General features: G+C 44.7%; 1 protein-coding gene across 6 annotated transcripts in view; it reads right to left on the bottom strand.

The window, feature by feature from the left end:
• Positions 1-27,693, bottom strand: part of FAT1 (FAT atypical cadherin 1) — a 144,007-nt gene that overhangs the window by 58,913 nt on the left and 57,401 nt on the right. For all 6 annotated transcript variants that reach the window (XR_010318671.1, XM_064272913.1, XM_064272910.1 and 3 more), the window contains one exon: positions 21,207-21,521. Coding sequence is in view for 5 of the 6 variants with exons in the window: in XM_064272913.1 (XP_064128983.1) it covers positions 21,207-21,521 (315 nt within the window). In the remaining variant the exon portion in view is untranslated. The remainder of the gene's footprint in view (positions 1-21,206; positions 21,522-27,693) is intronic.

The raw sequence follows: 27,693 nt of genomic DNA, 5'->3' as shown, positions 1-27,693 counted from the left end.
GAGGGACCTCCAACATATTTGGGGGTGTACGAAGTTGGCAATCATGGGGGAAAAGTGAGTGTCAATCGGTGCAAAAAAGTCAGAGGACAAAGACTGATAAGGGTCACCAGATTTGCCAATTAGAAGGTAACCAAGGCCTTCCAAAGAGCCGTTTCAACACAGCTATGAAGTTTAAAGTTGGGTGATACATGATTGAAGGAGAGAACAAGCTCCATCTCTTTCCCTTCCCTTGAATCTGGGCTGGCCGTGTGTCTTTCTTTAACCAACAGAATGCGTGTGGAACTGATGCTGGGCCAGTCCTGAACGCTGGCCTCAGGAAGCCTTGCAGCTTTGATCCAGCACCCTTAGAACTACCTCACAAACAAGCCCTAGACCTGGTAGGGTGTTGGGTTACAACATACATAGTCTAGTCATCCCCGCTGCCCCAGGAGACAGCCAACATGTGAACGAGGCCATACCGACCAAGCCAGCCCCAAGTGAACCAGCCAAGTGACCACCAATGCAGGAGAGAACTCAGTGCATGTTGCGTTGTTACACACTGAAAGCTAACTAACTAATACATCAAACGACTCATCTCGAATGGTTCCTGGGCCGACTAAATGCCAAGGTACTGTGCTGTGAGCTTTGTATTACTCTCTCATTTAATTCCCTTCCCGATCTCTCTCAATCTCACGGTATCTTTCTACACACACAGAGCAGGTAATACCTTCATTTTTACAGGCCTAGAGAGACTTAGGAACTTGCTCAAGATCACTTGGCAAGGTAGCGAAGCTGGTAATTCAATAAGCCCAGACCCATCAGAGTATAAGAGTGAAAGAGAAGCCCGGGAGGGACTAAAGACTTCAGTTCTCTAAGGATGGTTTCCGAGGTCAGCACCGGGGGTGTGAATGGGCGACAGCTGGAGGAGAATACAAGGAGTGAACAGGAATAAGGCCCAACTTCAATGGAGAGCAAGGGCATGTGGTCTGTAGTAGGAGTTGCCTAAGAACCAAAATTGTCAAAGAAAAGGTCTTAGCTCTAGAGAAAAAGCCTTTTGGCCATGTGTTCACCTGGCTCAGCAATAATTTACTTTCAAGCACTCTCCCATCATTCTACTTGGTGAATATGTCAGGAAATGGGGAGAGATCAAGGAAAAGGTCCACTTAGCTAAGTGACATTTCCCAGGATTTGGGACTGACTCCAGGGCAATGGGTGGTTCTTGTTGTTTGGCTGGGGGAAGATCACAACTACTTTGGCTCTTTATTCTTTTGCTAATTTAAACAACAGTGCACAAGCCACAGTGTCATATATTCTAGAAAAGCACTCTCCAATAAAACCACCTGTGATGAAGGGAATTTGCTAAAATTTGGAAAAAAAAAAAAAAACAAAAACTTTTTTTTTATAAGGTACTCCCAGCTACCTGTGGGTGCCGAGAACGTGAAATGTGCCTGGTGTAACTGAGGAACTAAATTTTTAATGAACTAATTTAAATAGCCACAAACCATCTCTGCTCATGTAGGGTGTTTTGAGAGGGTCATTTCGAATTACACACGGTAAAATGTGTAACTTTAACATCTCCAACAACTGAAGTCTTTTTCTGGGGTTAAAATCTGAAGCAATAATTCAATAGCAAACATCTTTGCTATCAAAATCCAAATTCTGTAAATATCACCCAAATGGTGAAGAAAAGAAAATCTCCAAGGTTCTGGTTGTGCTGGCCCTGCTCTGGAGTGCCCCCTTCCTCACTGACGTTGTCCCTGACGTTGTCCCTGACCGTGGCCTTCTCTCACCTGCCTCAGGTGGGAAAGAGGAAAGCTGCCTTCTTGTTAGCTTACAGCTCCATCTGAACACCCCCAAAATCAAGAGTCTCTAGGTTTATAAACAATGACTTTTGAGAAATCATTAGTCTATAAACTTATACTTTTTTTCCTTTTGATGAGAACTAAAAATTAATAAATGTATTAAATTAATAAGTGTATTAAATTAATAACTGTATCGCCATAAGCAGTACTGATGTTGTCATAATGTTTATCAAATCAAAGTCACCCACTTATTCAGTTTGCATTAAGTTAACCAACTTAGTTTTCAGAATGTGTTCCCCAAGTATGTCTGCCTAAAAAAAAATCTTATTGCTGTTGAGTTGATTCTGACTCATAGAGACCCTATAGGACAGAGCAGAACTGCCCCCACAGGGTTTCCAAGGAGCGGGTGGTGCACTCAAACCGCCAACCTTTTGGTTAGCGAGCTCTTAACCGTCGTGCCACCAGGGCTCCGTCACTCTAAGAGACCCATATAGAAGTGAACAACAAGGCCTTTGTCCTCAAAAAGCATACAATTTATTTAAGAAAACAAGGACTTACCCCCAAAGGACAAGGTGAGTATTAACTAGTCTCTCATAGTTCGCCCTTGAGCAACACTGACTGTGGGCTTCCCAGAAGCCAGCCCTGGACTGAACGTTTACACACATCTTTCTCACAGGATAATCACCTATAACGTAGTGACTAATATATTATCTCCGATTTAAAGACATCTGAGGCTTAGTGAGGCAAAGTTAGAAGGTTAGTAAAAGGCAAAGCTGGGATTTGACTCCAAATCTGTCTGATTCCAGAGCCCAGGCTCTTAACAACTATATCACACTGACACATAAGTAATTACACATGTAGGGATCACACTTAACTCCTCCGCTGGCAGAATAATTAAAAACCAAAAAAAAAAAAAACAAAACCCAAACCCATTGTGATTGAGTCGATTCTAACTCATAGTGATCCTTTAGGACAAAGCAGAACAGCCCCACAGAGTTTCTAAGGAGTGGCTGGCGGATGCCAGCTGCCAACCTTTGGGGTTAGCAGATGAGATCTTAACCACTACGCTCACACACAAAATTATTCAGTGAGGACTTACAACTTTCTGGCATTACTCTGTGACTGGAACACTCTCTGTCAAGCCTGGCTCCTGTCTCAGGTGTTCTCAGGACGCTTACATTTTCTCAATGTTTGATTATCTCAGCACCACATGGATGAGCCTCTCTGACTGTGGGCATAGATTTTAAACTATACTGTTTTCGACCATTTCCCCTCTGATTTTTCTGAAAGAATTTAGTATATTCTTAGGGAAGCGTAAGAACTTTAAACCAGGCATTTTAAAAATATTTGGTAGTAAGGTATTCAATTCAAGTCTGAGGCATCTTCAGTGTAGGCGGGGTAATTTCTCTGGACTTGTTACTGCCATGGGACACTGTACCTAACCAGCTTTAATAAAGTTCAAATGTTCTTAGAATAAGTCTGTTTACTGCAGTTGTGCAGAGATCACAGTTAAGTTCTGGGAATTGTAAAAAAAAAAAAAAAAAAAAGGCAGGGGACAGAGGGAGAGAAACTAAACCGGCGGCAGGATCTTCTTGTTGAAATGTTTAAGACTCCTCTTCCAACGGCAGAAATGGAAAACCATGGGAAGTCTGGTCCATTTTTAAAAACTTCATCAATCAATTGGGAAATCAGTTATTAAGTAGCAAGTCAGTATTATGCTGGGTTCTATGATGGACATGGTCATTGAATGACGGGTCGTCCTGGTCCTCAAGGACCGAGCCAGGAGTGGATCCTTAACAAACAGTGTCATGGATTGAACTGTGTCCCCCCAAAATATGTGTCAACTTGGCTAGGCCATGATTCCCCGTATTGTGTGACTGTCCACCATTTTGTCCTCTGATGTGATTTTCCTGAGAGTGTTGTAAATCCTGCCTCAATGACGTTAATGTTCCGCTGCCATTCATAAGGTTTTCACTGGCTAATTCTATTCAGAAGCAGACTGCCGGGTCCTTCTTCCTAGTCTGTCTTAGTCTGGAAGCTCAGCTGAAACCTGTCCTCCATGGGTGACCCTGCTGGTATCTGAATACCGGTGGCATAGCTTCCAGCATCACAGCAACACACAAACCCCCACAGTATGATAAACTGACACACACAAGGGAAGAAATGATGACATAAAAGAGCTGAACGGAAGATTTCAAAGGGCGGCTAGAGAAGACAAAGTGAAGTATTATAATGAAATGTGCGAAGACCTAGAGTTAGAAAAACAAAAGAGAAGAACACACTCGGCATTTCACAAGCTGAAAGAACTGAAGAAGAAATTCGAGCCTCGACTTGAAATACTGACGGATTCTACAGGGAAAATATTAAATGACACAGGAAGCATCAAAAGAAGATGGAAGAAATACACGGAGTCACTGTACTAAAAAGAACTGGCCGACAGTCAACCATTTCAAGAGGTGGCACACGATCAGGAACCAATGGTACCGAAGGAAGAAGTCCAGGCTGCGCTGAAGGCACTACGAAAAACAAGTCTCCAGGACCTGATGAAATATGAATTGAGATGTTTCAACAAACAGATGCAGCACTGGAGGTGCTCACTCGTCTATGCCAAGAAATTTGGAGAACAGCTATCTGGGTCAACCGACTGGAAGAGATCCATATTTATGCCTATTCCCAAGAAAGGTGATCCAACCGAATGCGGAAATTATAGAACAATATCATTAATATCACACACAAGCAAAATTCTGCTGAAGATCATTCAAAAACGGCTGCAGCAGTTTATCGACAGGGAACTGCCAGAAATTCAGGCAGGTCTCAGAAGAGGACGTGGAACCAGGGGTATCATTGCTGATGTCAGATGGATCCTGGCTGAAAGCAGAGAATACCAGAAGGATGTTTACCTGTGTTTTATTGACTACGCAAAGGCATTCAACTGTGTGGTTCATAACAAACTATGGATAACCCTGCGAAGAATGGGAATTCCAGAACACTTAATTGTGCTCATGAGGAACCTTTACATAGATCAAGAGGCAGTTGTTCGGACAGAACAAGGGGATACTGATTGGTTTAAAGTCAGGAAAGGTGTGCGTCAGGGTTGTATCCTTTCACCATACTTACTCAATCTGTAAGCTGAGCAAGTAATACGAGAAACTGGGCTATATGAAGAAGAGCTGGGCATCAGGATTGGAGGAAGACTCATTAACAGCCTGTGTTACCCAGATGATACAACCTTGCCTGCTGAAACTAAAGAGGACTTGAAGCACTTACTGAATGAAAATCAAAGGCTACAGCCTTCAACATGGATTACACCTCAACATAAAAAAAAAAATCCTCACAACTGGACCAATAAGCAACATCATGATAAACAGAGAAAAGATTAAATCTGTCAAGGATTTCATTTACCTGGATCCATAATCAACACCTGTGAAGCAATATCGAGAAATCAAAAGACACACTGCATTGGGCAAACCTGCTGCAAAAGACCTCTTTAAAGTGTTGAAGAGCAAAGCTGTCACCTTGAAGACTAAGATGTGCCTGACCCAGGCCATGGTGCTTTCAACTGCCTCATACGCATGTGAAAGCTGGACGATGAATAAGAAAGGCTGAAGAAGAACTGATGCCTTTGAATTGTGGTATTGGTGAAGAATACTGAATATAACAGGGACTGCTAAAAGAATGAAAAAATCTGTCTCGGAAGAAGTACAGCGAGAATGCTCCTTAGAAGCAAGGATGGTGAGATTAAGTCTCACATACTTTGGACATTTTATCAGGAAGGATCAGTCCCTAGAGAAGGACATCATGCTTGGGAAGTACAGGGTCAGCAGAAAAGAGGAAGACTCTCAATGAGGTGGACTGACAGTGGCTGCAACAATGGGCTCAAGCATAACAGTAATTGTGAGGATGGCGCAGGACCATGTGCTGTTTCCAAAAGGTCCTTATGAGTGGAAACCAACTCCAAGGCACCTAAGAACATGATGTTAATGAGGCAGGATTTACTCTACAAGATTAGGTTGTATCTTAAGTCAATCTCTTTTGAGATACAAAAGAGAGAAGTGAGCAGAGAAACCTGGGGACCCCATACCAGGAGGAAACAAGAGCCAGGAGAATATTGTGTCCTTTGGACCCAGGGTCCCTGGGCTGAGAAGCTCCTTGACCAGGGGAGATTGATGACAAGGGTCTTCCCCCAGAGCTGACACAGAGAGAAAGCCTTCCCCTGGAGTTGGTGCCCTGAATCCGGACTTCTAGCCTACTAGACTGTGAGAGAATAAATTCATGTTTGTTAAAGCCACCCATTTGTGGTATTTCTGTTACAGCAGCAGGACATAACTAAGACACCACACAGGCAAGACCTGCACCAACAACGACTGAAAAAGCACAGCGGACTTGTAAAGACAGGCAGGCAGGCACGGTGTCGCTACCCTGGCCCCATTCTTAAAATACAGACTGCCTGACAGGTCACAGGCAAATGTTCAACTTTTCCTATAGTTATCACTCAACCCTCGGAGCTCCAGACCATGAGCTCAGAGACTCGGCAGCACTGCACCGTCTTTATTTAGGTGGTGTCCACGGGCTCCCTAACTACAGCCTGTCTAGAGGGCCGCTGGCAGCTGCAGCTATCTGAGCAGCTATTGTTTGCCCCTGCAGTCCTGGTGCCGGCAGGATTAGGCCTGAAGCCAAAAATGGAATTCTATTCATAAGCTGTCAAAGCTAGAAAAGGACCTTGGAACTCACTCAGTTCAAGCTTTCGTAGTTCCACAGGAAACCTGAATAAAACGAATTAAATGACTGAAGTCACGGGGGCGGTGTCTGAGCAGGAACTGAACCCTGAAATCTCCTGAACACTCTTCTCATTTTTACTCAATCTTACTGTTTCTTGATAAAAATCGATGGTGTTAAAAAGAACGTACGATCAAAAACCAAACACAATTTACAGGGAGAATCACCTTCAGCACTCTCTATAAACGTCAGATACGGCTGGGATAGAAAGAGAAGTCCCCAACCAATTTTATAAGGTTAAATCATGTTGATAAAAAACCAGGCAATGTCAACACAAAGAAATGATAGGCTAATCTTGCTTCGGTACACAAGTGCAAAGTCCCAAATTGAATTTTAACAAATGATATTTAGCAACACATAAATTAATAAATACCCTTGTCAGAATTTATCCAAGGATTCAAGGCTAACAGACTGTAGGAGGAAAACTGTATTACCTTCATCACAACACATGCAGAAAAAGACAATGAATAAAAGTCAATGTCCTTTCAGACTTCAGGGAAAACAGGCTTCACTAGAACATAAAAAAGGACCATGAGAAACATAACAAAAGCCTACAGCTTCCTCTTTAGAATATCTGTGTATCTTGGTAAAAAAAACTACAAATAGGTAAACTTTTTTTTTTTTTTTTAATGAATTCCTGCCATTGTGAAGTGACTGGCCCTTCATTTCCTTCCTCTGCAGCTATCCAATGTTACCGGAAAATCCTTGGAAGTTGTTTGCAGCTGCAGCTATTTCCTATCGCGCTTCATTCAGTCTCAATCCAGCCACAATAAACTGCGGTTCACTTTGATTCAAAAAAATGAGTTGTAAAGTGATACTGGACTACAACACAGATGGATACTCAATATACAAATCAGGGATCATAGCATTTTATGCCTTGACAATGCCTTAGGAATTACTGCATATAAATTAAATAAATATGTACATCTAAATCTAATACCACCATATCTCTCTGCAGTCAAGTGACACTTCTTATAAACTGAACATAAATAATCCCGTATTAAATACTCCATTCTACATGTAAACAAGCAATCAAAAACCAGGCCATGGTATGAAGTTGACCTCTACAAAGCCTAAGAGTTGTAATTTAGTAATCTGAGCATGACCATCCCACCCCAGAATAAGCCCTTAGAATGAAGGAGAGAACAAACTGAGGAAGTGATAAAGACTTGTTAAGTATACATACAGCCAACTGTGTGAGCTGGAATTTGGACTATGAAATATTTTTAACAGGATCTACACTCTGTTGTATACAGGGTCGCTATGAGTCGGAACTGAGTTGGTGGCACCTAACAACAAGAGCCAGCACCAAAAAAAAAAAAAAAAAAAAGTGTGAAAGTCTCAAAACTCAGGAATATTTTATCTTCTAACGAGAAAATGGAGCTCTGGTGGTATACTGGTTAAGAGCTCAGCTGCTAACCAAAAGGTCAGCAGTTCAAATCCACCAGCTGCTCCTTGGAAACGGTATGAGGCAGATCTACTTTGTCCTGTAGGGTCACACTATGAGTTGGCATCTACTAGATGGCAGTGGGTTTAATGAGAAAATAGTTCTACTTCTCAAAGTCCAAAAGATCTGACTAGTAGTCTATCACCAACTCGCTAAATATTATCTGTGACTTTAACCTCGATATCTAATTTTCTAGCTCCTACGCTTTAAAGAATAAGAACCCGGAGAAACAAAACACAGGTCACCTTTCCTAAGCTTTCTTGCTTAGAGCACTGGAAATTTTTTTTTTAATTTCTACCTCAAGAATATCAAATAGTCTATTTCCTCAAAAAGAAATTAATGATTTAACTAGTCCAACTAGTCAATATATGAATACATCAGGGTCTGCAAAGTACAGTGTCCTGTTTTGGTTTTTATATGTTTAAATGGTTGGAGAAGAGAATCAATAGAAGAATAATGTTTTGTGACACATGAAATTCAAGTCTCAATGTCCATTCATAAACTGTAATTGAAACCCATCCATGCTCATTCATTTCCATATTGTCCATGGCTGTTTTCAGGCTACAACGGCAGAACTGAGTAATTGTGACAGAGACAGTTTGGTGCCCAAAACCTGAAATATTTTCAAAATGGCCCTTTACAGGAAAAGTTTAATGACCCCTGCAGTAAAAGGTTAAAAAACTAAGTTTAAACAGCTATTGTTAAGAAGTTTCGTGCTTGTAGGTGTGAAGACACCGCAGAAATTAGATTAACCTAAAAAGTAACTAATATATGATAAATTACTTTATACAAAGAAGAGATAAGATACAGAACACCTGGCTCCAAAACCCACATTTGTACCACACACCCAGAGAAGGAGAATGGCATCGCTGTATACCCAGACGCAAAAAAAAACGCAACAGACGTAAAATTCGTCCATGTCTGGCTCAGGCCTCCGGGCAGCCTTCACCTCTCTGAAGACACATAAACATTTGTTCAACAGGGAAAATGCAAATGCTTGGAACACAGTCGGCACTTGGTATCTGAGTCTCTACCGATTTCACAGGTTTCTTGTAAAGAATTACTCTGTGAAAGTTGCTTATGATACATAAAGTGCAATGTATGCATAAGACATGCTTGGTGCTGTCCCTCTGACTCCTAACAAAAGCTGTGTCTCGCCCTTAACCAGAAGTGAGGTGAAGAGACGGTAGAGGGATGGAAGAGTGGTAGAAGAAAGATCAGAGACCGAGAGAGAAATGAAGGAACCAAGAGAGAAAACCAGGGTTTGGTGATTTCTCTCTGGCTGCCTCCTCCAAACTGTGTGCTCAGTGTTAGCAGGAATGAGGTAGCCTGATGACATCACCCCAAAAAAGGAACAAGCAGGAGGTACCAGATTCTAACAGCGTAATGTGCTCCCAGATTCAATGAGAAGAGATTCGGAGAAAAGGTAGTTGCCCTCCAAGATACATGAAATTTGAACCCTGCGGAACTAATGAAAGAAAACCTAAGACAACATCATGCTGAAATGGCCTTAAAATAGTTTTAAACCACTTGAAATTTCAACTGGATGGAGACAGATGCAACAGCTGTCAAAGAGCCTAAGCTCTTTCAAGACAGACATTCAGACAGAGAAGTCCCATACGGAGACATACACACACATTGAAAAGGGCGCTCTTTTATTTTCCATACATTTCTGATTTTTTTTTTTAGCTGTAAAATGAAATCCTCTCAGGGTATTTGTTCCCAAATAGGAAGATTTACATCAAACGATGAAGAGGTAAAAGATGAGGCATTCATTACACAGGGGAGGACAACAAAGAGAAAACTTCTGGGGGTGAAGGATGTGCTCACTACTTGATCATGGTGATGCTTTTGCAAGTGTACAGACATCTCAAAACTTCCCAAACCTGTACACTTTAGGTATGCGCGATTTACTGTACACCTATCTGTCAGGCTGTCGTGCTGTGGTGGCTTGTGTGTTGGCTGCGATGCTGGAAGCTATGACATCAGTATTTCAAATACCTGGAGGACCATCCACGGGGAAAAGTCTCAGTGGAACTTCCACTAAGGCTAGGAAGGAGACCCTGGCAGTCTACTTCTAAAAAGAAAATTGGCCATTGAAAGCCTTACAAATAGCAGCAGAACACTGCCTGATACAGTGCCAGAAAATGAGCCCTTCAGGTTGGAAGGCACGCAGAATACAACCGGGAACAGCTGCCTCCTGAAAGTAGAGCCAGCGTTAATGACATGGACGGAGTCAAGCTTTCAGGCCCTCCGTTTGCTGATGTGGCATGACTTCAGATGAGAAGAAACAGCTACGAACATCCATCAACTAATTGGAACATGCAATGTACGTACTAAGACTCTACGAAAACTGGAAGTCATCAAAAATGAAATGGAACACGTAAAGATTGATCCAAGGCATTAGTGAGCTGAAATGGCCATGGTGAATCAGACAATCATATGGTCTACTATGCCGGGAATGACAAATTGAAGAGGAATGCCATCGCGTTCATTGTCAAAAAGAACATTTCAGGATCTATGCTGGAAGGCAACACTGTCAGTGGTAGGATAATATCCATATGCCTACAAAAAAGACCCGTTAATATGACGATTATTCAAATCTGCACACCAACCACGATGCCAGAGATGAAGAAACTGAAGGTTTTAACCAACTTCTGCAATCTGAAATAGATAAAACATGCCATCAAAATGCACTGATAATTGCTGGTGATTAGAATGTGAAAGTTGGAAACAAAGAAGATGGACCTCGGTGATAGAAATGACACCGGAGATCAAATGACAGAATTTTACAAGACTTCTTCATTGCAAATACCTTCTTTCACCAATATAAACAGCGACTATACACATAGACCTCGCTGGACAGAGTACACAAACCCACTACATCTGTGGAAAGACGGGATGGAGAAGTTCAATATCATCAGTCAGAACAAGACCAGGGGCCGACTGCAGAACAGACCATCAATTACTCATATCCAGGTTCAAGCTAAAGTTGAAGTAAATTTTAAAAAGTCCACTAGAGCTGAAGTATGACCTTGAGTATATCTCACCTGAATTCAGGGACGTTCTCAAGGATCGATTTGATGCACTGAACCCTTATGACCAAAGACCAACCATGTTGTAGAATGACATCAAGGACATCATACATGAAAGCAAACAGTCATAAAAAGAAAGAAAAGACCAAAGCAGATGTCAGAAGAGATGTTGAAACTTGCTCTTGAATGTCGAGTAGCTAAAGCAAAAGGAAGAAACGATGACGTAAAAGAACTGAACAGAAGATTTCAAAGGGCAGCTAGAGAAGACAGATTATTAGGATGAAATGTGCAAGACCTGGAGCTAGAAAACCAAAAGGGAAGAACATGCTTAGCATTTCTCAAGCTGAAAGAACTGAAGAAAAAATTCAAGCCTCGAGTTGCAATTCTGAAAGATTCTATGGGCAAAACGTTGAACGATGATTGTGAGGATGGCGAAGGACCAACACAGTGTTTCAGTCTGTTGTCCACAGGGTCTTGCCATCAGTTGGCACCTACTCGACGGCACCTAACAACAACAATTTTATAGATTGCAATTACACCTCAATAAAAGCTTTTTTTGTTGTTGTTAAAAAAGAGCAATACTTGCTTTGTGTCGTAATGTGGAAAATACCAAACATACACGTAAGAGAATAAGAATCCGGTTTTTTAAAGCATGCACACGCCTAAAAGCAATGTTTAAAATTCTCTGCCAATTACACGCTGCGTATTACTCCTCAGAAGTTCAAACTGTAAAGCTCACTACAAGGGCACCTGGCAAGGCAGCATCACTTCCTGGGCTTGCCCATGGACAGTGACACCCGTGAAGCTCACACTGGTCCATCTGTTCCGGACTCCCCTTCTTCTCTGTCCTTGACACACCACAAACGGAGCCACGGCGCTTCTGATTGCAGACACCGTGGCTGCCAAGCCTCGGACAATCTAACATTCCCTGTGCCTGTCTCTCCCACGGTGGTCAGCTGTACAACTATGTTAAAAGAAGCAAATCTGCCCAAGCTGACACTGATAAACAAAAAGCATTATAAAAATGTATGGTGTCAACAAGAGTGTGTATTTCAGCAAAGTAAAACAGACCAAGTCTCTTCTGTCTGTACACCATGAAGAAAACTGACCATTCCACTTACAAACAGAACTGTTGGAGATGCAGAAACATCATCAACCACGAACTTCCTGACGGGAAGACAGAAACCACTCAAAAAAAATTCACTCATGCTTGCAATTTAGAACCCTAAATTCAGAAGATTACTGAGCCAGTCCTAGGAAGTGGCTTATTTTGGTTTGTTTTGTTTTCTAAGAGATTCTGCTGTACTATGAAAAAACAAGAAAGAGGTATTGTGGGCTTGTTTTCCCCCTTTCCCAAATGGCTCTGTGTCTGTTAAGTGCCCATAAAACGTTCCAAGGGGTTGCATGTAGGCTTCTCCAAAAAAATGTTTTTCAAAGGCCATTATTTATAAAAATAAAACACACGTTACCTTTTGACTCTTCGTGTGGTATTCACGTTTCCCATCAAGGGCACCTGTGCCCCCATACGCCCACTAACCTTGCCCTTGGCCTCTCAGTTACCACGGCTTCAAGCTGTCTCCCAACACCCTGTACAGCATTCCGCCATCCACTTTTACTACCTTCAAAACCAACCCCATCACTTCTCCATTGCCCTCGTCCTAATCACACCCACCACAGCAGTGTGGTGCCCATTTCCTCCGGATGTGCTGACTACAGCCTGTGGCACACTCCCAGGATCTGCCTGTTTCTCCTCGGTACTTCACTTATGTAGCTATGAACTTTCACCTTTTAATGCACTATATAGCGAGGACTCAGTAAATATGTGACACATGAACAAACTGAATGATAATGAATTTTGGCTTTCTCTAGTGCACTGGACATTTTAATAATTTCTAGAGTCCCAAATTCATTTTACCACTAAGCAACAAAGAGCACTTCACTCAATAAATGTATCCAAGGGAGATGCATAAATGTACCAATCTACTAACATCTCCACTGCCTCCTGTGCCGTTAACAGAGCACCTGTAAGGTACCCGAGGGAGACGTATAAATGTACCAATCTACTAACATCTCCACTGCCTCCTGTGCTGTTAACAGAGCACCTGTAAGGTACCCGAGGGAGACGCGTAAATGTACCAATCTACTAACATCTCCACTGCCTCCTGTGCCGTTAACAGAGCACCTGTAAGGTACCCGAGGGAGACGCGTAAATGTACCAATCTACTAACATCTCCACTGCCTCCTGTGCCGTTAACAGAGGACCTGTAAGGTGCCCGAGGGAGACACGTAAATGTACCAATCTACTAACATCTCCACTGCCTCCTGCGCCGTTAACAGAGCACCTGTAAGGTACCCAAGGGAGATGCATAAATGTACCAATCTACTAACATCTCCACTGCCTCCTGTGCCGTTAACAGAGGACCTGTAAGGTACCCGAGGGAGACGCGTAAATGTACCAATCTACTGACATCTCCACTGCCTCCTGTGCCGTTAACAGAGCACCTGTAAGGTACCCGAGGGAGACACGTAAATGTACCAATCTACTAACATCTCCACTGTCTCCTGCGCTGTTAACAGAGGACCTGTAAGGTACCCGAGGGAGACACGTAAATGTACCAATCTACTAACATCTCCACTGCCTCCTGCGCCGTTAACAGAGCACCTGTAAGGTACCCGAGGGAGACGCGTAAATGTACCAATCTACTAACATCTCCACTGCCTCCTGTGCCGTTAACAGAGCACCTGTAAGGTACCCGAGGGAGACGCGTAAATGTACCAATCTACTAACATCTCCACTGCCTCCTGTGCCGTTAACAGAGCACCTGTAAGGTACTCGAGGGAGACACGTAAATGTACCAATCTACTAACATCTCCACTGCCTCCTGTGCCGTTAACAAAGCACCTGTAAGGTACCCGAGGGAGACACGTCAATGTACCAATCTACTAACATATCCACTGCCTCCTGTGCCGTTAACAGAGGACCTGTAAGGTACCCGAGGGAGACGCGTAAATGTACCAATCTACTAACATCTCCACTGCCTCCTGTGCCGTTAACAGAGCACCTGTAAGGTACCCGAGGGAGACACGTAAATGTACCAATCTACTAACATCTCCACTGCCTCCTGCGCCGTTAACAGAGCACCTGTAAGGTACCCGAGGGAGACGCGTAAATGTACCAATCTACTAACATCTCCACTGCCTCCTGCGCCGTTAACAGAGCACCTGTAAGGTACCCGAGGGAGATGCGTAAATGTACCAATCTACTAACATCTCCACTGCCTCCTGCGCCGTTAACAGAGCACCTGTAACGTACCCGAGGGAGACGCGTAAATGTACCAATCTACTAACATCTCCACTGCCTCCTGTGCCGTTAACAGAGCACCTGTAAGGTACCCGAGGGAGACGCGTAAATGTACCAATCTACTAACATCTCCACTGCCTCCTGTGCCGTTAACAGAGCACCTGTAAGGTACCCGAGGGAGACGCGTAAATGTACCAATCTACTAACATCTCCACTGCCTCCTGTGCCGTTAACAGAGCACCTGTAAGGTACTCGAGGGAGACACGTAAATGTACCAATCTACTAACATCTCCACTGCCTCCTGTGCCGTTAACAAAGCACCTGTAAGGTACCCGAGGGAGACACGTAAATGTACCAATCTACTAACATATCCACTGCCTCCTGTGCCGTTAACAGAGGACCTGTAAGGTACCTGAGGGAGATGCGTAAATGTACCAATCTACTAACATCTCCACTGCCTCCTGTGCCGTTAACAGAGCACCTGTAAGGTACCCGAGGGAGACACGTAAATGTACCAATCTACTAACATCTCCACTGCCTCCTGCGCCGTTAACAGAGCACCTGTAAGGTACCCGAGGGAGACGCGTAAATGTACCAATCTACTAACATCTCCACTGCCTCCTGCGCCGTTAACAGAGCACCTGTAAGGTACCCGAGGGAGATGCGTAAATGTACCAATCTACTAACATCTCCACTGCCTCCTGCGCCGTTAACAGAGCACCTGTAACGTACCCGAGGGAGACGCGTAAATGTACCAATCTACTAACATCTCCACTGCCTCCTGTGCCGTTAACAGAGCACCTGTAAGGTACCCGAGGGAGACGCGTAAATGTACCAATCTACTAACATCTCCACTGCCTCCTGTGCCGTTAACAAAGCACCTGTAAGGTACCCGAGGGAGACGCGTAAATGTACCAATCTACTAACATCTCCACTGCCTCCTGTGCCGTTAACAGAGCACCTGTAAGGTACCCGAGGGAGACGCGTAAATGTATCAACCTACTAACATCTCCACTGCCTCCTGTGCCGTTAACAGAGCACCTGTAAGGTACCCGAGGGAGACGCGTAAATGTATCAACCTACTAACATCTCCACTGCCTCCTGTGCCCCTAACAGAGCACCTGTAAGGTACCCGAGGGAGACGCATAAATATACCAATCTACTAACATCTCCACTGCCTCCTGTGCCCCTAACAGAGCACCTGAAACACATGCAGGTGTGAGAGGTACAGACACAGCACGGCCTTAGTTAGGCCTGTGGCACCTGAGCCCTCTGCATCCTGCACACACATTCCCCAACAGGCACGTAAAAAATCACTAATCATGAAACCCAGGGACCTAAAGGCCAGTTTTCTCCGAGACCCCAGAGGTAAAGCCTCACCATGACCCAGACCCCCAACTTCCAGCCAGTGATCTTCTCACCCAATCATCAATTAAGTACCATGGAGCCCTGGTGGTGCAGTGGTTAAGGGCTCAGCTGCTAACCAAAAGGTCAGCAGTTCAAATCCACCAGCCGCTCCTTGGAAACTCCATGGGGCGGTCCCACTCTATCCTATAGGGTTGCTGTGTGCTGGAATCAACTCGACAGCAAAGGGTTTGTTTGCTTGTTTGTTTAATATGATTTACGGTCTTCCAGGTGGGGTTCTGGGTCAGTACATCACCAAAGTTTTCTTCCACCAGGCTCACTCTCATCAGCTTTCACAACCTACCTATTAAAAGTAAGTTTGTTTAAAGGTTTTAAGAAGACCACACACTTTGTAACCTGAGGACCAGACCCAAATTTTATGCTGAATTAGGGGCAGAGAGTCACCCAGAGAAAGATCCGGTGAACCTATATTTACTACATTCTTTAGCCATGTCTATGCCAACATCAAGATCTCTTGATCTTTAGAGACTTAGGTGATCTGTGGAATGATCAGATTTCTTTACTAACCATCGTTTGTAACATACATTCTCAACAAATATTCCTGTGTATTAACTACAGCCATCCTCCATTACCATCTGCCTGTAAATCATGAAGAAAAAAATTAACAATTCCTCTGTAAATCCTGATGAACTTCCTCCTGCTGTCCTGCCAGCAGGGTGCCTGGGCTTTCCACCCAGGGGGTTGGGAGCTAGTGTGTGGACTCCCGGTGGCATTTCTTCTCACTGAAGGAAAGGAAGAATTGAGAAGTCTCTGCAGACATCTCTTAAGAGCTGTGAGAAGGCAGACTTGACAGGACTGGCAGTGACATATAAATAAGGTTTCTACAGTAAGACGGGAAACCCTGGTGGCGCAGTGGTTAAGTGCTACGGCTGCGAACCAAAGGGTAGGCAGTTAGAATCCACCAGGCGCCCCTTGGAAATGCTATGGGGCGGTTCTACTCCGTCCTATAGGGTCGCTATGAGTCGGAATCGACTCGACGGCACTGGGTTTGGGTTACAGTAAGACATAGTATCAGAGGGGTATCATCCCTTCAGAGGCCCCGGGGATAACCAGGGTTTCAAGGCCCCCCAAAATAGTTCTCATCTACACATTTTCTTTAAGTCTCTTTCTTCTTTCCCTCTCTTCTCTTCAAGTATGAATTATGCCCAGAGTGAACAGTTTGCTCAGATATTCAAAAGGGCTTTTATTGCTTGCTCACCTGTTTCTTCATAAATGACTTCATCTGATCTAAAAGAGAGGCAGAAGATTAAGAAATATAAAAACATTTTCAAGCCTAATTCATAAAACAAATTTAAAATGGAGGTAGGTTCGTTCTTGAACTACCATCTGAAGGTTTTTACTCCTAGATTTCTGTCTCCCTCAGTGTCTGTGACCTCCTGCAGATTCTAGGTGAATACTTTGCTTTTGGTTAGCAGCTGTAGCTCTTACCTACGACACCACCAGTGTTTCCATAAGGCTCAATTATTCTTAATGATCAATTACTGGTTTTCTAAGAATCCTTCGTTTCTTAATCTCCTTCATTTCTCCACCAGAGAAGCATGCCAGAATCCACCCAATGGGCTATGGTATAATTGTCCCAAAGCAAAAAGTAACTACACATTCAAAATAAATCTTGAGCTTTGGTTTACTTTAACTGTCAAGAAAGACGGCACATAGGAGTACTAAAAAACGTTGACAAAAGCGTTTAAAAGTTAAGACTTTATCTTTTCATGAGACAAAATACAACACGCATCCACCACCTCTCTCAGGTGTCTTTCTACAGGCACAGTTACAACCCTTAAATTCCAACTTCTTTTCACCTTGAGAATTGCTTCCTTTTAAGTCCAACAAAGAAAATCATGAAATAAGAATGGTACTAAAAAAGGCACTAACACAGACAGGTAAAGTAGCCAAGGATGATTCTTCAGTTTTGATTTTCGTATAGTATTTCCTTTCCATATCAAAGAGAACCCCGTAGCTAAACCAGCAACTAGAATGAGGAAAAGCATACTACGTAAACACAGGATAAAACCCAAACCAAACCTGCTGCCATCGAGCCGATTCTGACTCATGGTGACCCTGCAGTTCTACAGAGTAGACCTGCCCCCTAGGGTTTCCAGGGAGCAGCTGGGGGGTTCAAACTGCCGACCTTTGGGTTAGCAGCCGAGCTCTTCACCACTGCATCACGAGGGCTCGAGAAACAGGATGGAGGTGTGTAAATTACCTAATAAATCCACCTCTTCAGAATTCTGTTAGATTCTACCTTTATCAACAAGTACTGAATGACTGCAGAACAGCTCGGTTCAAGGGCAATAATATATTTAATAAGGAGTTTTGTTTTCCACAAATAAGCTGTCTCTCAATGTCATATGGTGGTTCTTATTTTAATTCTGATGAAGAAATCAAAGTCCACGATACTCCACACATGACGTTTTCATTGCGAAAACAACAGGTAAGTTTTCCCTACACATATGACGTTGTTAGCTGCTATCGAGTCAGCCCGACCTGGCCCCCAACTCATGCTGACTCCATGCACGATGGAACAAAGCAACACCTGGTCCTGCGCCATCCCCAAGGCCGACTGCAGATGGCACTGTGGTGACCCACAGGGTTCTCTCTCTGGCTGGTTCACTGAAGTAGATTGCCAAGCCTTTCCTCCTGGTCTGTCTGGTTCACAGAACTAGATTGCCAGGCCTTTCCTCCTGGTCTGTCTGGTTCACAGAAGTAGATTGCCAGGCCTTTCCTCCTGATCTGTCTGGTTCACAGAACTAGATTGCCAGGCCTTTCCTCCTGGTCTGTCTGGTTCACTGAAGTAGATTGCCAGGCCTTTCCTCCTGATCTGTCTGGTTCACTGAAGTAGACTGCCAGGCCTTTCCTCCTGGTCTGTCTGGTTCACTGAAGTAGATTGCCAGGCCTTTCCTCCTGATCTGTCTGGTTCACTGAAGTAGATTGCCAGGCCTTTCCTCCTGGTCTGTCTGGTTCACAGAAGTAGATTGCTAGGCCTTTCCTCCTGGTCTGTCTGGGTCACTGAAGTAGATTGCCAGGCCTTTCCTCCTGGTCTGTCTGGTTCACTGAAGTAGATTGCCAGGCCTTCCCTCCTGGTCTGCCTGGTTCACAGAAGTAGACTGCCAGGCCTTTCCTCCTACTCTGTCTTATTTCAGAAGCTCCCCTGAAGCCTGTGCAGCATCACAATGAGCCGCCTCCTTTGACAGACGGGTGGTGGCTGCACATGAAGTGCACTGGCCAGGAATCGAACCCAGGTCTCCCACATGAAAGGCGAGCCGTCAACTACTGAACCATCACTGCCCATCACACAAATGATAGATAGCTACGTTTAACATTCGTTTTGTGAAATGACACAAAAGAGGGCTAATAACTTAGAAAAAAATAAGAGAAAGCACTATCAAATGTGGATCCCAAGTCTCGGAAAAAGTACGACCAGAACGCTCCTTAGAAACAAGGACGGCGAGACTTCATCTCACGTAGTTTGGACATGTTATCAGGAAGGACCAGTCCCTGGAGAAGGACATCATGCTTGGTAAAGCACAGGGTCAGCTGAAAAGAGGAAGACCCTCAACAAGCTGGATTAACACAGTGGCTGCAACGATGGGCTCAGACACAGCAAAGATTGTGAGGATGGCTCAGGATCGGGCAGTGGTCCACTCTGTCCGCTGCGAGTCGTAGGCTCAGGGTCGGGCAGTGGTCCACTCTCTCCGCTGCGAGTCGTAGGCTCAGGGTCGGGCAGTGGTCCACTCTGTCCGCTGCGAGTCGTAGGCTCAGGGTCGGGCAGTGGTCCACTCTCTCCGCTGCGAGTCGTAGGCTCAGGGTCGGGCAGTGGTCCACTCTCTCCGCTGCGAGTCGTAGGCTCAGGGTCGGGCAGTGGTCCACTCTGTCCGCTGCGAGTCGTAGGCTCAGGGTCGGGCAGTGGTCCACTCTGTCCGCTGCGAGTCGTAGGCTCAGGGTCGGGCAGTGGTCCACTCTGTCCGCTGCGAGTCGTACGTAGGCTCAGGGTCGGGCAGTGGTCCACTCTGTCCGCTGCGAGTCGTAGGCTCAGGATCGGGCAGTGGTCCACTCTGTCCGCTGCGAGTCGTAGGCTCAGGATCGGGCAGCGGTCCACTCTGTCCGCTGCGAGTCGTAGGCTCAGGGTCGGGCAGCGGTCCACTCTCTCCGCTGCGAGTCGTAGGCTCAGGGTCGGGCAGCGGTCCACTCTCTCCGCTGCGAGTCGTAGGCTCAGGGTCGGGCAGCGGTCCACTCTGTCCGCTGCGAGTCGTAGGCTCAGGGTCGGGCAGCGGTCCACTCTGTCCGCTGCGAGTCGTAGGCTCAGGGTCGGGCAGCGGTCCACTCTGTCCGCTGCGAGTCGTAGGCTCAGGGTCGGGCAGCGGTCCACTCTGTCCGCTGCGAGTCGTAGGCTCAGGGTCGGGCAGCGGTCCACTCTGTCCGCTGCGAGTCGTAGGCTCAGGGTCGGGCAGTGGTCCACTCTGTCCGCTGCGAGTCGTAGGCTCAGGGTCGGGCAGTGGTCCACTCTGTCCGCTGCGAGTCGTACGTAGGCTCAGGGTCGGGCAGTGGTCCACTCTGTCCGCTGCGAGTCGTAGGCTCAGGATCGGGCAGTGGTCCACTCTGTCCGCTGCGAGTCGTAGGCTCAGGATCGGGCAGTGGTCCACTCTGTCCGCTGCGAGTCGTAGGCTCAGGGTCGGGCAGTGGTCCACTCTCTCCGCTGCGAGTCGTAGGCTCAGGGTCGGGCAGTGGTCCACTCTGTCTGCTGCGAGTCGTAGGCTCAGGATCGGGCAGTGGTCCACTCTGTCTGCTGCGAGTCGAAGGGACTCAAGTGCACCTAACAACAATTATCGAATACGACAGGATGAAGAATGGAATTCTCTCAGGACTCTGGAGGAGGGTTTAGAGTTGCGAAGCTTCCCGTTTGGAAGCAGGGGGTCAACAATACCGAGAGAAAAGTTAGAAGGAACAGGTTTGAGGTGCCGGCTCAGGAAGGAACTACTCCCGATTTGAAGACCATTTAGTCCCCCTTCTGCCTGCAGAGATCTATCAGTGCTCCACAGGTACATTTAAGAACACAAACTACCATAAATGTGAAATAATTTTATATTTCATAAAAAGTAGCATTAAGAAAATTTAAATGCTTAGCAGCAGTAAAACGTGCAATAAGTTTAAGATTTATCGCTAATTGAGGCGCTATTACTGAAACGATACTTGCTTTTTAACCTGAAAATGGAACTCCATTAATAAGCAAACCCATTAAAAAGCTTTCTAAAAACAAATTCAAAGGGAAAGAAAAATAAAACATTTAGACTAACTTTTCATCCGGTAATAAAGGCTTGTTCTGAATAATTTAAAAGGGGAAAAAAATCTATCAAAAGTCGAGTACGTAACAGATAAACGCTAACTCTTCGTTGTCCCCACATAAGGAGAGTTTCAGCACTTTGTACAACGGTATTTTCACAAACCTGTTTTGGGGTGTACTGAGAAGAATCCTTGTGGATTCCCACTTGTAATTTTGTATGTCAGCTTGTCGTCAGAGCTAGAATCTGGATCGAAGGCCTCAATCTGGACCACGGACACATCCTTGGGGGAATTTTCCAGTATTTCTGGGTAATACACAGGCTCCGATGTCTGTGGGGCATTGTCGTTGACATCCTCCACCTCTATGTAGATCTCTATGAACGAGGAGAGGGGCACGACACCCTGATCGGCCGCGTAGACTGTCAGCCAGTAGTGAGAGGTCAGCTCACGGTCCAGTCGATCTGAAGTTTCTATGACGCCTGGAGAGAAAGAAGAAGAAAGCCATGAAGTGACACGTCAACATTAAGGACAACAGTCACTGTGAGAAAGTGTCAACTTGGTAACAAAATTCTGATTTAGTGAGGGCTACGAGTCGCTTATAGCTGCATGATACAAGCTATCTAACTTCTCTGTGCTCAGCTGCCCTCCCCATAAAATGGAGATAATAACATGTTCCTGACAGGTTGATTAAATGAACTAATACAGATATAATGATTAGAATAGCACTTGCCACATAACGTAAGCTATAAAGGTATTTATCTTTAGTATCATGAGTACTAGGCAGGATGTTGGACAAGCCACAAATATCACCCCACGTGTCTTACCACAATCCAACGAGATGGGTACCAAGAGGTCATCCGATGGCCCAACACATCATTGTCCCAAGTCCCCACAGCCTGGTGCGTCTGCTTCCCAGACTGCGTTTGTCTGACTGCTGCCCTAGTTAGGGAAAGGGGCTAGGGGCAGCACTTCTCTGGACACCCTGGTTTGGTATCATCCCCCTTCGTACAGTGGTTAAGAAAACACAGCGTAACCTTTGTAAGTCCAGAATAAGAGGCTACTCAGGGCTCATGGGTGCTGAAACCCTTCAGTCTCTTCAGCCACCTTAAGCACACACAGGATAGCCAGGATGCTAATAACATAAATTCTCCGTCTATGCTACAAGCTCCATGTCGGCCAAAGCCACACCCTATTTGAATACCGGCCTACCTAGCACGTTACACAAAGCCCAATAATGATTCATTAAATAAATGAAGGGAAGGCACAACTAGCCTCAGTGAGGTTGATTCAGAGAAGTCCTCATCTGGGATGTACACTAGGATATATATTTTAAGTAAACTAGTAAGACATGGAGTTACAAGATTGTAAAGAAGAGGTTAGAGTGTAATGTTTTGGTCCCACCACTGAAATGAGTCAAAACCTCACTTAATCCAGTATAAACCTCCTCTCAGGATGAATGACAGTGGGAATATTTCTCTTTAGCAGTCTACCTTTTTATTCAAAGAAGTGATTTTGCCCTTTGGCTCCCAAAAGATACTTCTGCATTTTTTATTATCATGGTTTAATCATTCTGAACTAAAGCTATTTACAGGGTTCAACCCCATGGCCCAGGTTGAGCTCTGGAAACCCTACAACTCCAGAAACACTAAAGTTTCCCAATCGATGCAAAATATCATGGGAAAAACGGCAAACATCGATTTCAGCTACGCTTAGCAATGAAACAGTAATTATTTCAACCAAAAATAAATCCATATTTCTTCTATAAAATCATTATTTAAGTTAAAATACTTACTTATTTGAAGTTGTTAAAATGAGGAAAACTCATTGGTTGAGTGTTAGTTAATTGTATCTAGTTAATCATACCTAACACGGCCAAAAGGGTTTACGATTTGTATACAGCTAACTTCACTAGACAATAAAGTGTAAAATAAATCATAAGATGAATGTTTACTGTTTCTCAGAAGCACTGTACGTATTTACCACTGCTTCATCAATTCTTACTGAACCCTCAGAATGCATCTACAGGGTGACTTCCAGAAATGTGGACTCAAGCCTCAGAATCCCTAAATAAAAGGAGCTGACTAGTCCTCTACAGGGCCCCGGTGGTGAGATGGTTGACAGCTATGGCTCCTAACCAAAAGGTCGGCAGTTCAAATCCACCAGCTGCTCCTTGGAAACCCTATGGAGCAGTTCTACTCCGTCCTATAGGTTCACTACGAGTCAGAATCGACTCGACGGCAACAGGTCTGGTTTGTTTTTTTTAGTATCTCTGCACGGCAGGTAACTGCCAGAAAAACTAAAACTTGTTTCCCTTTTTCTCTGGTCCAAACACAGTCAATGCATACTCATCTGTTTGCCAAATAAGTGAAATGCTTTAGTAAAATTAGGTGTCCTCAGTCTAAAAAAACAGTGCCCGTAGTAACCAAGGGAAATAATCATTTCCAGTTTCTCTCTCGCCACCCTCATCAAGTCATACAGAGGAAGTCAGGAACGACAGGCTGTACGATTTCTGTCTATGAGGACTTCATGTTGACATGATGAATGTTCACGTCCCCCTCTTGTGCTCTGCCAACTGATCACAACGTAACCTACTCACTCGACAGGTGAAGGATTAACAGAAAACTTCAGGAGTACAAGAAGGCATACTTCTTCTGAGTTCTAATCCTCAAATAATTCATGCAGCTATCCACATTTTAAAACTATGTCACTCTGAACGCGATTTAGAGGCATTTAATAACAACGATAATTACAGGGACAATCTGCTGTTTGCTATACATGCCAGGAACCGCGATAAGTGTCTTACACGCACTGTCTTATTTAATCTTTATATCCAGCCTGCCTATATGTGGTGCTATTATTCCCACTTCACTGAAGACAAACTCAGGTTATGAGAGATGAGGAACTTTCTCAGTCCTAGTGAACATCAGAGTTAGTCAGACACTACAAGTCTGTGACTTTCGTGCCAGCGAAGTTCTCCGTCAATCCTGCATTAGACTGACAAAGGAATAAACAGAACTCGATGGGATAACTCTGAAAAGACCAGTCAAACCCCCTATTTCATCATCCTTTTTATGATTTTTCACATCAGTATCAGAACGAGAGGATTAAGCGCTCCTTTGATTATAATAGTTCCGTCTAGTTTCAGAGTAAGGAGCCCTGGTGGCACAGCAGTTAAGAGCTCGGCCGCTAACCAAAAGGTCGGCAGTTGGAATTCGCCAACTACTGCTTAGAAACTCTGTGGGGCAGCCCTACTCTATCCTACAGGGTCGCTAGAGTCCGGATCGACTCAACGGCAACGGGTTTGGTTTGTTTTTTTGTTCAGTCTCAGAGTGAGGGGAGTGGTAGCTCAGTGGTAGAATTCTGGCCTTCCGTTAGGGAGAATCAGGTTTAATTCCCGGCCAACGCACCTCAAATTCCATCAGCACCCGTCCACCCGTGGAGGCTTCTGTGTTGCTACGATGCTGCACAGGTTTCAATGGGGCTTCCAGACTAAGACAGACTACGAAGAAAGGCCTAGCGTCTACTTCGGAAAGTCAGTCAATAAAAACCATGTGGATCACAACAGCTTGATCCCATTATGCACGGGGATTATGCACGGGGTCACCGTGAGTCCACAGGGGGTGACCTGACAGCAGCTAACAAGAACAGACTCAGAGTGGAAGGGAGAAAATAAATATAAAATGAAAATATATTATGAGGTTTACAATCATAGACCAAAAAAACCTTTTTTTTTTTCCCATCGAGTTACAGAATCTGGTCTGTAGGCATCTAGACTGTAGTGTACAGCTATGAGAAGCATTCTGCCTGGAACTAGCCCCTCTATTCTAACCAACCCAGCCACTGGCCTGGCCACAGGGACCCAAACCCAAACCCACTGCCATCGAGTCAGCAATCCTACAGGACAGAGTAGAACTGCCCACAGGGTTTCCAAGGAGTTAGAAGGAGACATTTCAGAGCCACAGATGATCCCTGGATGCTCCTAAAACACGGCTCCTACTTAAATATGAGAGAAACCTAAAGACTGTATGACTCAGCAACTGAAACATTAAGTGTTGATGAGTAAGGTCCCCAGACGTTTGTATGGATTCATAAACCATGTGCTTATGTAATACTGTACAGTAACTACTGCGATATTTATGTTCTGGTGTCTTTTAACCATTACATCTTTATAAAAGAAAACACAGATTATCTAATACTGCTTCTAGATAACTACAAAATAAAGTGAAATTTCAATCGCCAAAGGAAAGTGAGAGCACACCAAATAATTTCTCCTACGTACAACGAAAATGCTCAAATTCATGATAATAACACTTAACAAGGGTTTACTCCGTAATACACACACTGCTAGGTTCTTTACGTCCATTAAATCACTAAAGGTGCACAGAAATTCTATGATTTCAACCCAGCTTTACAGACGAGAAACAGACGGTTAGGGGAATTAAGCAACTTGCCCAAGCCCTGGGGAGATTAAGGAAGCTGGCCACAGTTGCACGATGAGCCCCAGAACCTGGATTTGACTCAGTCTGACCCCAGAACCCGGGATTTTCATCACTGTGCTGTGCTGTCATCAATGTTCATGGCATCCAGGATGCTGGGGAACACGGGGGCTAGTACCATGACGGAAGCTATGAAGAGTTTTCAATCACTGGAATTAAGGGTCCTCCCCACACTTCAGGGAACATAAAGAAGAAGAGAGGACTTGAAGCCTCTGCTCGATCACTGAAGTTGAAGGCATAGCGCTGACATACTTGTCTAAATGCAGACAACCTGCGTATAAGCATTATTTGTGCAGGGCTGTGTGTTTCCTGTTTTTCCATCCATCTGCTGAGTCACAAGACACATGATGGACCCTTCTGAAACAGGCATGGAGTGCTGCATCACAAGGTCAGGCACCCCCACGCTTCCCATCCTCAATCTAGAAGAGCAGACACCTAAGGTCTGGGGAAGGCCAGAAAACGGTCTGGGTGATCTGCAAAGACAGGCCAGGAGAAGCCTCAGCAACCTCAGAATCAAGAACTGCAGACTGGGAATTCTTTCGATACCAGCCAGTGCAACTCCCTCATTTTTAAAGAATGATGAAGTGATTCACCTGATGTTAGCAAGTCAGCCAGGAAGACGTTAGAATCCGGAGTAAAGACCTCCTTAACCAGAGGCTCATCGAATCCAAAACGTTCTCCACAGGAGCCCTAGCTCCCGACAGGACCAACATACCAACTGGCTAACAGTCTGACCAGAGCCGCAATTATTCCCTGGTTACTCTGCTTCCTACATTCTGCCCTGCTTCTTTGGCCAGTCCCTTCTAAAGTCACAAACAGCCTTGACTGACGGATTTCTTGTGTAACTGTTAACAGTTACCTTCACTCAACAAAGAGAGACAAAGTTCTAAAATTCCGTTATGGAAACTTCTAATTAGTACCTTTAGCAAAGGGGAGAAAACCTCAAGACTTGAGTCCTAGCCATCGTCGGACGTAAATCACTCTACTACGTCCATTACCAAACTCCAGCCAACCTCCATTTCTATCAATCCATAATCCTCTACCAACCAACTTCCAATCGTTACTTTTCTGTATCCTGGGTTATAAACTCACTTCCCTGAAAATAAACTCAAAGGAACCAACAAAAACTACAGTTTTTCAATGTCTCTGTAACACATACTCAATACTGCATTTTTCCCGGCGCAAATCTACATCCATATACAAACTCTTCCTTTATGGTCTCCCTCCTGTCTTCAAATAGCTTCCTCTCTCTCAGCTCCCTTCTCTCTCGGCCATTTCTGCTCCTCTTTTTGACTTCCTCTTCTACTTCCCGATATATCGATGACAGTGTGTGACTAGTGGTTACGTGCTATGGCTGCCAACCAAAAGGTCAGCAGTTCGAATCCACCAGGTGCTCCCTGGAAGCCCTATGGGGGAGTTCTCTGTTCTATCGGGTTGCTGAGAGTTGGAATCGACTCAATGGCAATGGGTTTTGGTTTAGATGGTAACGTGAGCCCTGACTGCCAAGGGGAAGGGAAGTGGCAGGCCACACCTCCCCTGGCGTTCCCTCCAGCCCAGAGAGCGCAGCATCCGGACGCCTCTCGGGGCATGAGGTTACGGCCTAGAGCAGTAAGACAAGGCAGCAATCCTACCACATGATTCTGTGACAAGTATTTTGAGACAAGTTTAGACAAGTTTGTTGCACACACCACCCAGCAGTGTTATCAGCAATCACTCCTTCGCTTTGATGATACACTACAGAAGGGATCATGCCCGGCTTTCAACTTTGAGGATATTTTCAGGAAAAAAAAGTTGTTAACAAGCTGAGACGTTTGAAAGAAACCGGAAACCTGGAGCTATTAAATAAAAATATTTATCATTCCAAACATACTCTCCAGGATGGCAAAACCACCACCAGATGTCACTGTGGAAACTATTTTAAATGTGTGTACAGCGGAAGGCCTAGACCGAAGGGAAAAAACTATACAATGTGATTTTTAAAAGAGCTGCAGTTGGAAATACAGCTCACAGCAAAATTCCTTTCTAGAAGGATTCATTAATGCCCATATTTAATTAAACAGGAATTGATGCTGCTGTCCCACAGCCTAGGTCAATCAAAGGTACAGTATTAGCTGCTCAACATAATGGTCAACAAGTAAATACAGGTTTCCAAGAA

This window comes from Loxodonta africana, chromosome 19 (assembly GCF_030014295.1).
Source record: "Loxodonta africana isolate mLoxAfr1 chromosome 19, mLoxAfr1.hap2, whole genome shotgun sequence".
Classification (NCBI taxonomy): domain Eukaryota; kingdom Metazoa; phylum Chordata; class Mammalia; order Proboscidea; family Elephantidae; genus Loxodonta; species Loxodonta africana.
This window is presented reverse-complemented; position numbering and strand designations above follow the sequence as displayed.